At 44.2% G+C, this 16,071-nt stretch overlaps 1 protein-coding gene across 2 annotated transcripts in view; it reads left to right on the top strand.

The window, feature by feature from the left end:
- LOC127932128 (chemokine-like protein TAFA-2) overlaps positions 1–16,071 on the top strand; it is a 171,397-nt gene that overhangs the window by 138,782 nt on the left and 16,544 nt on the right. The window contains exon 4 of one of the 2 annotated variants that reach the window (XM_052526534.1): positions 6,720–6,844. In XM_052526534.1, coding sequence (XP_052382494.1) covers positions 6,720–6,844 — 125 coding nt within the window. Of the gene's footprint in view, positions 1–6,719; positions 6,858–16,071 lie in introns of both variants that reach the window. The other variant, XM_052526533.1, reaches the window with a different exon arrangement.

Here is a 16,071-nt window from a genome sequence, read left to right as displayed (position 1 = left end):
TACTACGTACAATGTATAAACATCAGACATATACTAGGAAAGCCCTTCACATTACAATGTTTTCGTAATAACGTCATCTATTAACCTTTAATAACAGAACAAAAATGACATACATTTTCATAGTCCATCTATCGTCATGACCACCATTGTGGCTGACGGAAACCATTGTTCCAAAGTCCCTTTATTTCATGTTTAATGTTCTGAGGCTGGTTATCCATAGTAACGGGACAAAGGAATTTGTCTGTGGCCTGAAATTTAGGGCCGTGAGGGGCATCATCAGAACCCTAGATCTATCCTCCTCTGTTGGGGTTGAGAGATAATCTGTAGGGTTGTGGGCTCCTGTAACCTGACCAAGACAGTCATGACAGTCCCCCTCTGGTAGGTTCAACTTGGAATGATTCTGTATGTTGCAACCCACCATAAGAATGACCATCGGATGTCCTGGTTTGTGGATCATCATAGCAGTCCACCCCCCCCCCCTTTTGGTGGTTCACCCTGGTAGGATTTCCGCAAGCTGCGGACCACCACCAGAATGGACCCGGGAGGTTCGGCAGTAGCTCTGTGTTCCGGCCCGTCGTCCGGTTATCCCGGTTAGTGGACCTAGGCAGTAACTTGGCAGACGTTAATAACGCACAACACTCAGGCAATACATCATTACATTTCCTCCCCAAATGAGCGGCATTGGGCTCTACTGGTTCCTAAGTGTCAAAGGAAATGAAATGAAAAATAATGGAATAAAAACATAAAAGTATACCAAATGTGTCTACCACACCTTAATCATCTAATTTGGACTATGTTCTATATACTGTATGTCCAAGGTCTTGGCTAAATTACTCTATCATGGCATTGTCTATAATGAAATGTCTATGGTGATCCTACTTGCAGGTGGGTAGTTAAGGCACTTGGAAAAACTTGGCCCCTGAAGGCCAAAGCTTACATTGGGCACATTACTGGGCTGACCTAATGAGTTCAGGAGAGGAGGCTGGGACTGGGCCCCCTAAGGGGGTTTCAGGATCTATTGCTAACTTTCCAAACATCGGAATCGATCCCTCCCACGGAGGATCCTGGTATAAGGCCTAATTAGGTCTTCCATTGCACGTGTGCGCCTGTGTACATAGTAGGTGCACACGCCAAGGGAAATAAGACCAAGGATCATGGTCAGGATACTGTCCGGCACCGTCCAAGAGCGGGCAACAGACCAATCTTTCGGTCTGTAGTCAGTCTGGACAACTAAAAGTGCCTCATCCCGTACGCTAAGACCAACAGTCATGGGTCCCTCGTACTGGATTTGGTTTTGAATGTCTTGTGGTAACTCAAGGGAACGTTTAGCGAAAGCGTCCGGCATTTCAATCTCTGTGTCGTCGGGAAGTTGGTATAGAGCGAGGTCGTCTATGTGAATAATCGCCCCCTCAGGTACCTTAGCAAACACAGTCTGGTTGGGGAGGTTCAATTGGGTGATGGAGTCATGGCGTTCGTAAGTCATAGTGGCGGACGCGAACGGTGTGTTGACCAACCATCGGTTCCCTACCACCTCCACTTGTGTGGTGGTGGTCCCATCCCTGGCTGTTAGTTTGGCTCTACAGCGTTCTTCGCTGGTGATAGCTTTAATACCACAATGATGCTCAGTGTTATCCCAAACAAACGGTTTGCTAGGACAGAGGTAGTGGACATCTTTGGTTAGAGTACACATTAACAGGTTTGGGGTGAGATAGAAATCTGGGTTGTTTTCCTGGTAAGCTACAACTGGGGGGCGGCAATCTTTACGTGGGTGCTGTTGCGCCAAAATCCTACATTGAGAACTGTTTTCAATCAGTAGATATTCTCCAGTTCAACAACCGGCAGCGTCAGTAGAAATCCCACTTCATTACGACCAACACCAACGTGTATTGGGATGGCCGACCCCAGACTATAGGCAAAATGTGACTGTTATGGCCGTATTGGGGTTGAAGTAGCTGAGGTCAATATGTTGTGCACCATTGAGAGGGGCACTAGATATGAGGGGATTCTATTCATGGCCAAGTGGTCCATAGAAGAGCTAACTTCACAGAGAAAATCCTACAAACAGGAGAGTTTTGTTCAGGAGAGTAGCGCGTGTGTTGACCACCAGAATAGTGTCCTGGAGAGACTTTCCCACATGCTGCAATCTGAGGGGCTGTGCCTTCATCTGCTGCTGGATAAGTGGCATCTCTTCAGTAATCTCCCTAACATTCCTCTTGACTGTCGCTAGACTGACTGCGTTGACGGCAGTGGTACCTAGGGAAAATAGTGACTCTACGGCTGCCCCTATCGATAGTAGCGCCCCGACGAATCGTTTCTCTCGCCTGGGCTCTGCTAGTTCTGACTGGGTTACTGTGAACTTTTGGAGTTGGGCCAACATATGGGCAGTGTCTAGCTGGGCGTGGTTAATTGCCTGGCTGGTCCAGTCAGCCCCGGCCCAACTCAAATGCGCTGCAGGTGGAATGCGTTGGCGGGACACATTCTCTGCATGTAGGCGGACATACACCTCTGCAGTTAATTATGAGGAGTCCTGGGTCGTCGCGGAGAACGATTCCCGTAGGGGGTCCGTTCGTGATTACGTCTGTTGGGTTGGTTTTGACCTGTGGCGGACCGGACGCAGTGAGCGCCAACCAAGGTTGCCAGGTGCACGGTGTTTCCTCCGACACATTGGTGCGGCTGGCTTCCGGCTTGGGTGCGCGCTGTGTTAAGAAGCAGTGCGGCTTGGTTGGGTTGTGTATCTGAAGGACGCATGACCTTCAACCTTCGTCTCTCCCGAGCCCGTACGGGAGTTGCAGCGATGAGGCAAGATAGTAGCTACTAAAAACAATTGGATACCACGAAATTGGAGAGAAAAAGGGGTAAAATTAAAAAATAAAAGTTTTGGGGGACTTGGTTTCCAACAATTTTACACCTAGTCATGATGACTTATCCTTGTCATCCTTCTCAGATATCTTGCGATGCAGTACATCTCTTATCAGAGCTTCTAGATGATTTTGGTTAGCGTTTAGATCATTGTTGAACAATTTGTTACACTTGTTACCCTTAGGTCCTGACCGTTTGTGAGAGTTAGGCACAGGGGCATTTCGGCTAGGTTGATCTCTACGGGATCTGTTAGATTGGGGACGTTCCTCGTAGCTATTATTATGGCGGTGGTTGTCGGGGTGGTGGTTACGTGGTAGCCACCCCCTTTGATCGTCATCTTTTACCCCACATGCCCAAGTAGTTAATGAAGTTGGGAGACATGTTTGACAGGAACAGTTGTTTAAATGGTAATAGATCTTCCATTACGGTTTCAGTGAGCATACCAAATTAAGCTGAACGAAGCCGGTGATAGTAGGCTTGTGGATGTTCATTTCGAGCTTGTCTGATATTGTTAGCCAACGAGCTATCATGTTTGCGAGTCGCAGAACCAGTGTCGTTTGGCTTTCCCGGGAACGGGGTCAAAGAGGTGGAAGTTTTTGACGATTTTGTCAAGGCAATCCCTGCCAAGTGCGCAGAGAGCATCTGCACTCTCCCGCAGGGAATTATGAGAACGACAACCACCGAAACATCCACTCTATAACGAAACGAATGAATGTCACTCTGAACTAACCACTATAACCACGACAGAGGGAGAGAGACGGACAATTCTACAAAAGAAACAAACTTTTCACCAGCGATCAAGACGACACTGAGCGTAAATATATATATTCATTGCAATTGTTCCCGAATGAGTGAGCGTTCATCTGTAAAGGATTAGCATTTCAATTGTTACAATTATCACTCTGTAGTGACTTCTTAGTCGACCCCCACTTCCCCTTTTGTCTAACAAGCCGCCATGCCGGTTTAGCCCACTAGGGCACATTCTCCTATCATTTCATGTAACCACATTTACCTTGTTTGTTTGTTTGTTTATGCATTTCTGTGAATTACTTAGTTAGTAATGAAGAAATGATTTAAGACAATTGATGTATGGATGACTCATAGTGAAGACTGGGTTTGTGCAGATAACCAACAATTTATGGCGTTTGGAATGAGACTAACGTGAGGTAAAGTAAATAATTAATTAATTTGAAGACTCATTGATCAGATAAAATATGTGAAAAGTTATTTTAGGAAATTATAACTTTGTAATCTGAATATTTTTCCTTGGTGCCCCGACTTCCTAGTAATTACGGTTACATGATTAATCAGTCTAATCGCGTAATACTAATTACAGAGAATCTTTTATAAAAACTATAAGTCTTCAGTTAATGATAGTAAAGACACGACACAGTTGTAAATGAGAACTTATTCTCAACTAGCCTGCCTGGTTAAATAAAAAAAATTAAAACTGTACTATCATTCATGGAGGACCTCACTTCTGTACTGTCAGTCATGGAGGATCTCTCTCTACTCTACTGTCAGTCATGGAGGATCTCTCTCTACTCTACTGTCAGTCATGGAGGATCTCACTACTCTACCGTCAGTCATGGAGGATCTCTCTCTACTCTACTGTCAGTCATGGAGGATCTCTCTCTACTCTACTGTCAGTCATGGAGGATCGCACTACTCTACTGTCAGTCATGGAGGATCTCTCTCTACTCTACTGCCAGTCATGGAGGATCTCTCTCTACTCTACTGTCAGTCATGGAGGATCTCTACTCTACTGTCAGTCATGAAGGATCTCAATTCTCTACTGTCAGTCATGGAGGATCTCACTTCTCTACTGTCAGTCATGGAGGATCTCTCTCTACTCTATAGTCAGTCATGGAGGATCTCTCTCTACTCTATTGTCAGTTGTTGAGGATCTCTACTGTCAGTCACGGGGGGCCTCACTTCTCTACTGTCAGTCGTGGAGGATCTCTCTCTCCTGTCAGTCATGGAGGATCTCCCTCTACTCTACTGTCAATCATGGAGGATCTCACTTCTTTACTGTCAGTCATGGAGGATCTCACTACTCTGTCAGTCATGGAGTATCTCTCACTACTGTACTGTCAGTCATGGATGATCTCTCTCTACTCTACTGTCAGTCATGGAGGATCTCAGTACTCTACTGTCAGTCATGGAGTATCTCTCACTACTGTACTGTCAGTCATAGAGGATCTCACTATTGTACTGTCAGTCATGGAGGATCTCACTACTTTACTGTCAGTCATGGAGGATCTCTCTCTACTCTACTCTCAAGTCATGGATTATCTCACTACTTTACTGTCAGTCATGGAGGATCTCACTACTCTACGGTCAGTCATGGAGGATCTCACTACTCTACTGTCAGTCATGGAGGATCTCTCTCTACTCTACTGTCAGTCATGGAGGATCTCTCTACTCTACTGTCAGTCATGGAGGATCTCTACTCTACTGTCAGTCATGGAGGATCTCACTACTCTGTTAGTCATGGAGGATCTCTCTCTACTCTACTGTCAGTCATGGAGGATCTCTCTCTACTCTAATGTCAGTCATAGAGGATCTCTCTCTACTCTACTGTCAGTCATGGAGGATCTCACTACTCTACTGTCATTCATGGAGGATCTCTCTCTACTCTATTGTCAGTCATGGAGAACCTCACTCCTCTACTGTCAGTCATGGAGGATCTCTCTCTACTCTATTGTCAGTCATGGAGGATCTCTCTCTACTCTATTGTCAGTCATGGAGGATCTCTCTCTACTCTATTGTCAGTTGTGGAGGATCTCTATTGTCAGTCATGGAGGACCTCACTTCTCTACAGTCAGTCGTGGAGGATCTCTCTCTCCTGTCAGTCATGGAGGATCTCCCTCTACTCTACTGTCAGTCATGGAGGATCTCACTTCTTTACTGTCAGTCATGGAGGATCTCACTACTCTGTCAGTCATGGAGTATCTCTCACTACTATACTGTCAGTCATAGAGGATCTCACTATTGTACTGTCAGTCATGGATGATCTCTCTCTTCTCTACTGTCAGTCATGCAGGATCTCTCTCTACTCTACTGTCAGTCATGGAGGATCTCAGTACTCTACTGTCAGTCATGGAGTATCTCTCACTATTGTACTGTCAGTCATAGAGGATCTCACTATTGTACTGTCAGTCATGGAGGATCTCACTACTTTACTGTCAGTCATGGAGGATCTCTCTCTACTCTACTGTCAAGTCATGGAGGATCTCTCTCTACTCTACTGTCAGTCATGGAGGATCTCACTACTCTACTGTCAGTCATGGAGGATCTCACTACTCTACTGTCAGTCATGGAGGATCTCTCTCTACTCTACTGTCAGTCATGGAGTATCTCTCACTACTGTACTGTCAGTCATGGAGAATCTCACTACTCTACTGTCATTCATGGAGTACCTCTCACTACTGTACTATCAGTCATGGAGGATCTCACTACTCTACTGTCATTCATGGAGTACCTCTCACTATATGTACTGTCAGTCATGGGGGATCTCACTACTCTACTGTCATTCATGGAGTACCTCTCACTACTGTACTGTCAGTCATGGAGGATCTCACTACTCTACTGTCATTCATGGAGTACCTCTCACTATATGTACTGTCAGTCATGGGGGATCTCACTACTCTACTGTCAGTCATGGAGGATCTCTCACTACTGTACTATCAGTCGTGTATCAAAATACCTTCCATTCACTTTTATTGACATGTTTGTAGAAACAGACATACTTTTGTTGGTTCAGTTGTTACTGCAGTCTACTAGTGGATGTATCTTTTCACTGACTTGTAAAGGGCACACTTTAATCACTTGTGTCCCTCTCTCATTGCCTCTTGCAGCTTCCATAGTTGCCCAGAAGTGGTGGTGTCAGATGCATCCATGTATGGATGGGGAGGAGTGTAAAGTTTTGCCTGATCTGAAAGGCTGGAGCTGCAGTACGGGCAACAAAGTGAAGACGACGAAGGTGGGTGCATAATGTAAGCAAATGCATCACATGTACTGTTACACACACACACACAAACGTACACACACACACACACACACACACACACACACACACACACACACACACACACACACACACACACACACACACACACACACACACACACACACACACACACACACACACACACACACACACACACACACACACACAATTTTGTTTCTTCTAAAGTCCACCATGACGTAGAATCTTCAGTAAGTAAAGGTGTTGATTGGTCCTCTACTTAGCCAACTGTAGTCACCTACTGGTTGTGTGTCTGTACCTGTCAGGACCAATACATTCAAAGTGCATATGATCAAAAAGGCTAAATTCTGCTGAGATACTGTCAAATATGTGTATATTGAAGGAGGAGTATCTAGAGGTTGCAGTGAGAGACCCACACACGCAAACTTAGCCACTTATCACATAACACACCGTTTTATTAAGGGTGATAGGTGCAGTACTTGTCACTGCATTCTTTACAGAAAGTAGGCTGACTCTCTTTGAAGTTATGTAGGTCAATTCAATGATTTATTTTATCTATAAAGCTCTCTTACAAAAACTCCAGCCATACCTCCCACTAGTGATTCCCAACCTTTTTCGGTTACTGTACCACCAACTGAAATGTGCACTACCCAGAATACCCCTGATTTACCTTCTAATGTAATGCCTGTGGATAGGCCAAGTACACACAGGGGTCCTAGATCCAGTGCCTCACATAATTGAGGGAATGGCCTTAATTCAGGAATGGCTACCTGTGGAAATCTCTTCGGTCTCCTCAGAGTTGGGTAAATCTGCATTTAGTTTCTTTGCACCAATGTTTTTATTTCACCTTTATTTAACCAGGTAGGCTAGTTGAGAACAAGTTCTCATTTACAACTGCGACCTGGCCAAGATAAAGCAAAGCAGTGCGACACAAACAACACAGAGTTACACATGGAATAAACATGTCAATAACACAATAGAAAAAAGATAGTGTGTGCAAATGACATGAGGAGGTAAGGTAATAAATAGGCCATAGTAGCAAATTAACACTGGAGTGATAGATGTGCAGATGATGATGTGCAAGTAAATATACTGGTGTGCAAAAGAGCAGAAAAGTACTTTAAAATCAATACGGGATGAGGTAGGTAGATTGGATGGGCTATTTACAGCTGCAGCAGTCGGTTAGCTGCTCAGATATCTGATGTTAAAAGTTAGTGTGGGAAATATTAGTCTCCAGCTTCAGCGATTTTTGCAGTTCGTTCCAGACATTGGCAGCAGAGAACTGGAAGGAAAGGTGGCCAAATTAGGTGTTGGCTTTGGGGATGACCAGTGAAATATACCTGCAGGAGCGCTACGGGTGGGTGTTTATATCGTGACCAGTGAGCTGAGATAAGGCAGAGCTTTACCTAGTATAGACTTATAGATGACCTAGAGCCAGAGGGTCTGGCGACGAATATGTAGCGAGGGCCAGCCGACGAGAGCATACAGGTCGCATTGGTGGGTGGTGTATGGGGCTTTGGTGTCAAAACGGATGGCACTGTGATAGTCTGCATCCAATTTGCTGAGTAGAGTGTCGGAGGCTATTTTATAGATTACATTGCCGAAGTTGAGGATCGGTAGGATAGTCAGTTTTACGAGGGTATGTTTTGCGGCGTGAGTGAAGGAGGCTTTGTTGCAAAATAGGAAGCCAATTCTAGATGTAATTTTGGATTGGAGATGTTTAATATGAGTCTGGAAGGAGAGTTTACAGTCTAGCCAGACACCTAGTTATTTGTAGTTGTCCACATATTCTCATTCGGAACCGTCCAGAGTAGTGATGTGGTGGGTGCGGGCAGCGAACGGTTGAAAAGCATGCATTTAGTTTTACTAGCATTTAAGAGCAGTTTGAGGCCACGGAAGGAGTGTTGTATGGCATTGAAGCTCGTTTGGAGGTTTGTTAACACAGTGTCCAAAGAAGGGCCAGATGTATACAGAATGGTATCGTCTGGATCAGGGAATCACCCACAGCAAGAGTGACATCGTTGATATATACAGAGAAAAGAGTCAGACCGAGAATTGAACCCTGTGGTACCCCCATAGAAACTGCCAGAAGTTCGGACAACAGGCCCTCCAGGCCCTTGAATCACTGAACTCTGCGAAGTAGTTGGTGAACCAGGCGAGGCAGTCATTTGAGAAACCAAGGCTGTTGAGTCTGCCGATAAGAATGCGGTGATTGACAGAGTCGAAAGCCTTGGCCAGGTCGATGAAGACGGCTGCACAGTACTGTCTTTTATCGATAGTGGTTCTGGTATTGTTTACTACCTTGAGCATGGCTGAGGTGGACCCGTGACCAGCTCGGAAACCGGATTGCACAGAGGAGAAGATACTGTGGGATTCAAAATGGTCAGTGATCTGTTTATTGACTTGGGGTCACTTAGAAACGTCCTTGTTTTTTAAAGAAAAGCACATTTTTTGTCCATTAAAATAACATAAAATTGATCAGAAATACAGTGTAGACATTGTTAATGTTGTAAATGACTATTGTAAGATGGAAACGGTAGATTTTTTAAAGGAATATCTACATAGGCGTACAGAGGCCCTTATCAGCAAATATTCTCCTGTGTTCCAATGGCACGTTGTGTTAGCTAATCCACGTTTATCATTTTAAAAAGCTGATCATTAGAAAACCCTTTTGTTTATTTTGCCTGAAATGTTGTTTATTTGTCTGAAGTTGTTTTTATTGTCTGTGAACTTGAATCCTGTGTGGGGTCGTGGAGGGGAGATGCTGCACAAATAAGTTTTAGTTTTGTCTGAGTTCAATCAGTAGCACACACAATCTCAATTGATCATTGTGTGCATGTGTGTGTGTCTTTGGTTTATGTGGTGTGTAAATTATTTTATGACTGCAGGGTCAAAAATGACCCTAAGACAATCTTTGTACCCTGGTGGTGTACAGCTTTCATGGAAATGTGAACAAATGTTTCACTTTTTCAAATGTTGGGGTCACTCTAGGAAAAGTCATACAATTTCAAGTTGAAAATATATAATTTAGGGGGGATTTCGCTGCTGTTAAACATAGTGGCGGGTCATTTTTTGACCCTTGAGACAACTGAAGGGTTAATGAAACTGACAGTTGAGGACTTGTGAGGCATCTGTTTCTCAAACTGACATACCTGTCCTCTTGCTCAGTTGTGCACTGGGGCCTCCCACTCCTCTTTCTATTCTGGTTAGGGCCAGTTTGTGCTGTTCTGTGAAGGGAGTAGTACACAGTGTTGTACGAGATCTTCCGTTTCTTGGCAATTTCTCGCATGGAATAGCCTTAATTTCTAAGAACGAGAATAGACAATAGAAAGTTTTATGTTTCTGGCCATGTTGAGCCTGTAATCAAACCCACAAATGCTGATGCTCCAGATACTCAACTAGTCTAATGAAGGCCAGTTTGATTTCTTCTTTAATCAGAACAACAGTTTTCAGCTGTGCTAACATAATTGCAAAAGGGTTTTCTAATGATCAATTAGCCTTTTAAAATTATAAACTTGGATTAGCTAACACAGGAGTGATGGTTGCTGATAATGGGCCTCTGTACGCCTATGTAGATATTCCATTAGAATAGAATTAGAATTCCATTCCAGCTACAATAGTCATTTAGAACATTAGCAATGTCTACACTGTATTTCTGATCAATTTGATGTTATTTTAATGGACAAAAATGAGCTTTCTTTCAAAAACAAGGACATTTCTAAGTGACCCCAAACTTTTGAACGGTAGTGTATTTTGGTCATATTGGTCATGGCTCCCGAATGGTGGATCCCCACCCCACCACACTGGGTAGCACATAACAACACTTTAAGGGGCATTGCACTAATAATGGCGCTGACTAGGGGATCGTTCCCACTGTTTTTAGTACCAGTCTGCACGTTTAATCTAAAACAATGTAACCAACAATGGCATCTTTATGCTTTCGTTAATAAAATAATTATAAAATAATTATACAAATAATCTTTCAAAATGCCAAAGTGTATTTAGTTATTGGATCCATAACGAATTACTATGGGAATAAATATCACTGAATTAGGAGATGGCCGCCTCGCTTCGCGTTCCTAGGAAACTATGCAGTTTTTTGTTTTTTTACGTGTTATTTCTTACATTGGTACCCCAGGTAATCTTAGGTTTCATTACATACAGTCGGGAAGAACTACTGAATATAAGAGCAATGTCAACTCTTCATCAGTACAACCAGGAATATGACTTTCCCGAAGCGGATCCTGTGTTCGGCCTTCCACCCAGGACAACGGAATGGATCCCAGCCTGCGACCCAAAACAAAGATGTCGTAAAAGAGGGAAACATAGCGGTCTTCTGGTCAGGCTCCGGAGACGGGCACATCGCGCACCACTCCCTAGCATACTACTCGCCAATGTCCAGTCTCTTGACAACAAGGTCGATGAAATCCGAGCAAGGGTAGCATTCCAGAGGGACATCAGAGACTGTAATGTTCTTTGCTTCACAGCAACATGGCTCACTCGAGAGACGCTAAAGGAATCGGTGCAGCCAGCTGGTTTCTTCACGTATCGTGCCAACAGAAACAAACATCTTTTTGGTAAGAAGAGGGGCGGGGGCGTATGCCTTATGATTAACGAGACGTGGTGTGACCACAACAACATACAGGAACTCAAGTCCTTCTGTTCACCTGACTTAGAATTCCTCACAATCAAATGTCGTCATTTGTGTGCATTATCTACCAAGGGAATTATCTTCGATTATAATCACAGCCGTATATATTCCCCCCCAAGCAGACACATCGATTGCCCTGAACAAGCTTTATTTGACTCTTTGCAAACTGGAAACCACATATCCTGAGGCTGCATTCATTGTAGCTGGGGATTTTAACAAGGCTAATCTGAAAACAAGACTCCCCAAATTGTATCAGCATATCGATTCCGCAACCTGGGCTGGTAAATCCTTGGATCATTGCTATTCTAACTTCCGCGATGCATATAAAGCCCTCTCCCGCCCTCCTTTCAGAAAAGCTGACCATGACTCCATTTTGTTGCTCCCTGCCTACAAACAGAAACAAGAAGCTCCCGCGCTCAGGTTCAACGCTGGTCCGACCAATCTGATTCCACGCTCCAAGACTGCTTCGGTCACGTAGACTGGGATATGTTCCGCATTGCGTCCAACAACAACATTGACGAATACCCTGATTCGGTGAGCGAGTTCATTAGAAAGTGCATTGATGATGTCGTTCCCATAGCAACGATTAAAACTTTCCCAAACCAGAAACCGTGGATTGATGGCAGCATTCGCATGAAACTGAAAGCGCGAACCACTGCTTTTAACCAGGGAAAGGTGACCGGTGAATACAAACAGTGTAGCTATTCCCTTCGAAAGGCAATAAAACAAGCTAAGCGTCAGTATAGCGACAAAGTAGAGTCAGAATTCAACGGCTCAGACACAAGAGGTATGTGGCAGGGTCTACAGTCAATCACGGATTACAAAAAGAAAACCAGCCCCATCACGGACCAGGATGTCTTGCTCCCAGGCAGACTAAATAACTTTTTTGCCCGCTTTGAGGACAATACAGTGCCACTGACACGGCCCGCAACCAGAACCTGTAGACTCTCCTTCACTGCAGCAGACGCGAGGAAAACATTTAAACGTGTTAACACTCGCAAGGCTGCAGGCCCAGACGGCTCTCCAGAGCATGCGTCCTCAGAGCGTCCTCAGAGCATGCACAGGCCAGCTGGCTGGTGTGTTTACGGACATATTCAATCAATCCTTATCCCAGTCTGCTGTTCCCACATGCTTCAAGAGGGCCACCATTGTCCCTGTTCCCAAGAAAGCTACGGTAACTGAGCTAAACGACTACCGCCCCGCCCCGTAGCACTCACTTCCGTCATCATGAAGTGCTTTGAGAGACTAGTCAAGGACCACATCTCCTCCACCCTACCTGACACCCTAGACCCACTCCAATTTGCTTACCGCCCAAATAGGTCCACAGACGATGCAATCTCAACCACACTGCACACTGCCCTAACCCATCTGGACAAGAGGAATACCTATGTGAGAATGCTGTTCATCGACTACAGCTCAGCATTTAACACCATAGTACCCTCCAAACTCATCATCAAGCTCGAGACCCTGGGGTCTTGACCCCGCCCTGTGCAACTGCGTACTGGACTTCCTGACGAGCCACCCCCAGGTGGTGAGGGTAGGTAACAACACCTCAACCCCGCTGATCCTGAACACTGGGGCCCCACAAGGTTGCGTTCTGAGCCCTCTCCTGTACTCCCTGTTCACCCATGACTGCGTGGCCATGCACGCCTCCAACTCAATCATCAAGTTTTTAGGACGACACAACAGTGGTAGGCTTGATTACCAACAACGACGAGATGGCTTACAGGGAGGAGGTGAGGGCCCTCGGAGTGTGGTGTCAGGAAAATAACCTCACACTCAACGTCAACAAAACAAAGTAGATGATTGTGGACTTCAGGAAACAGCAGAGGGAGCACCCCCCTATCGACATCGATAGGACAGTAGTGGAGAGGGTAGTACGTTTTAAGTTCCTCGGCGTACACATCATGGACAAACTGAATTGGTCCACTCACACAGACAGCATCGTGAAGAAGGCGCAGCAGCGCCTCTTCAACCTCAGGAGGCTGAAGAAATTTGGCTTGTCACCAAAAGCACTCACAAACTTCTACAGATGCACAATTGAGAGCATCCTGTCGGGCTGTATCACCGCCTGGTACGGCAACTGCTCCGCCCTCAACCGTAAGGGTAGTGAGGTCTGCACAACGCATCACCTGGGGCAAACTTCCTGCCCTCCAAGACACCTACACCACCCCGATGTCACAGGAAGGCCATAAAGATCATCAAGGACAACAACCACCCGAGCCACTGCCTGTTCACCCCGCTATCATCCAGAAGGCAAGGTCAGTACAGGTGCATCAAAGCTGGGACCAAGAGACTGAAAAACAGCTTCTATCTCAAGGCCATCAGACTGTTATCAGCCACCACTAACATTGAGTGGCTGCTGCCAACACACTGACTCAACTCCAGCCACTTTAATAATGGGAATTAATGGAAATTTATGTAAAATATATCACTAGCCACTTTAAACAATGTTACTTAATATAATGTTTACATACCATACATTACTCATCTCATATGTATATGTATATACTGTACCCTATATCATCTACTGCATCTTTATGTAATACATGTATCATTAGCCACTTTAAACTATGCCACTTTTATATGTTTACATACCCTACATTGCTCATCTCATATGTATATACTGTACTCGATACCATCTACTGCATCTTGCCTATGCCGTTCTGTACCATCACTAATTCATATATCTTTATGTACATATTCTTTATCCCTTAATACTTCTGTGTATAAGGTAGTAGTTTTGGAATTGTAAGGTTAGATTACTCGTTGGTTATTACTGCAATTTCGCTACACTCACATTAACATCTGCTAACCATGTGTATGTGACAAATACATTTGATTTGATTTGATTTCTATCGTCAAATATATATCTAAGTTAGGTTGGCTGTACAATTATTTGTGACATTGTGGTTATAATAAAGAATGTAAACAAGATGCTGTGTTTTTATTTAAAGTAGTGCTGGACAGCTGGTGGCATTTTGAAAACAGGTTTTCAAACACTTGAAGCCTGATTAGCAACACCTCTCTGCATTTTGATACTTTGTGGATGGGGTCTCCCGCAGAGCAAAATGCGTTGCTACAGATGCAGGTTCGATACCCGTGAAGGCCAACAGCCATGAGGCAGCTTTTGGTTTTAATTTAGAATCCTCCAATCCTCTTTATGTAATTGTTGGTGGAGAGTCACATCATATTTTTCGATATACTGTAGGCCTACCATAGGCGACATGAGTCTCACTAATGTTGAGTAGTGTGATGTTAAAAGTGGTGTAGGTCTTATTTATTTAAAGAGCATATTGATGTTAGAAGCAATAGGATTTGAAGCAATAGCCTACAACTATTTTAGCACCATTTTGCGCTGCTCTGAGACAAGCATGTGGACTGGTCTTGATTAATCAATGAGATTTTTATTTTCACTGAATCTCCGTTTGGGTATTGGTTAGACTACAATTAGAAATGTTATGCTCTTAGTGTAACCTTTATTTAACTAGGCAAGTCAGATTCCTATTTACATGGACAGACTATTCCTTCCTCCCTGTCGGGGAATTGAACCCCGGTCTCCCGCGTGCCCGCACGACATGGGGATTCTTCAGCTAAATAACCAAGTACTGTAGCCTACTCTCGACCATCATGTTGGACAGTGCCATATTTTCCATTCCATCCTACCTGAAACCCAGAGGTGTTTTCATTTTTTAAATAGAAACAACATAATATTAATAAAATGTATTAAACATTTTGTCATGCCTTGGTCATTGTATTTTGTGTTTTCGTCATATATTTGGTCAGGCCAGGGTGTGACATGGGTTTATATATTGTATTTTCGTATTGGGGTTTGTAGTATTTGGGATTGCGGCTGAGTAGGGGTGTTGTATAGGCTTGGCTGCCTGAGGCGGTTCTCAATCAGAGTCAGGTGATTCTCGTTGTCTCTGATTGGGAACCGTATTTAGGTAGCCGGGGTTTCACTGTGTATTTCGTGGGTGATTGTTCCTGTCTCTGTGTAGTTTCACCAGATAGGCTGTAATTAGGTTTCTCGTTCCGTTTGTTGTTTTGTATTTGTATAGTTATTTCATGTGTCGCTTTTTTCATTAAAGTCATGAGTAACCACCACGCTGCATTTCGGTCCGACTCTCTTTCTACAAACGAAGAACGCCGTTACACATTTCTTAAAATCAGTCCCATATACTATGTTCTTACAAAAAAGGTTTTAAATTCTCTAGTACAGACACTATTGAAGGCTATCAAATGCTTCTCAGTGATACCCTCTGGTGGCCAAACTAGCACTAACTAGCATTAATGGTACCAGTGGTTGGCACTTAAATAACATGCCATAGAATTCTGCGACACCACACAAGCTGTGCTGCAGTACGCTGCAACTTTTACAGGACACATCACTGTACCACCTCAGTCACCGGCTTCATCAATAAGTGAATCGACGACGTCATCCCTACAGTGACCGTACGTACATATCCCAATCAGAAGCCATGGCGTCAATACAGGACTAAGTTTTAATCCTACTACACCAGCTCTGACGCTCGTCGGATATGGCAGAGCTTGCAAACTATTATGGACT

This window comes from Oncorhynchus keta, chromosome 10 (assembly GCF_023373465.1).
Source record: "Oncorhynchus keta strain PuntledgeMale-10-30-2019 chromosome 10, Oket_V2, whole genome shotgun sequence".
Taxonomy (NCBI): domain Eukaryota; kingdom Metazoa; phylum Chordata; class Actinopteri; order Salmoniformes; family Salmonidae; genus Oncorhynchus; species Oncorhynchus keta.
This window is presented reverse-complemented; position numbering and strand designations above follow the sequence as displayed.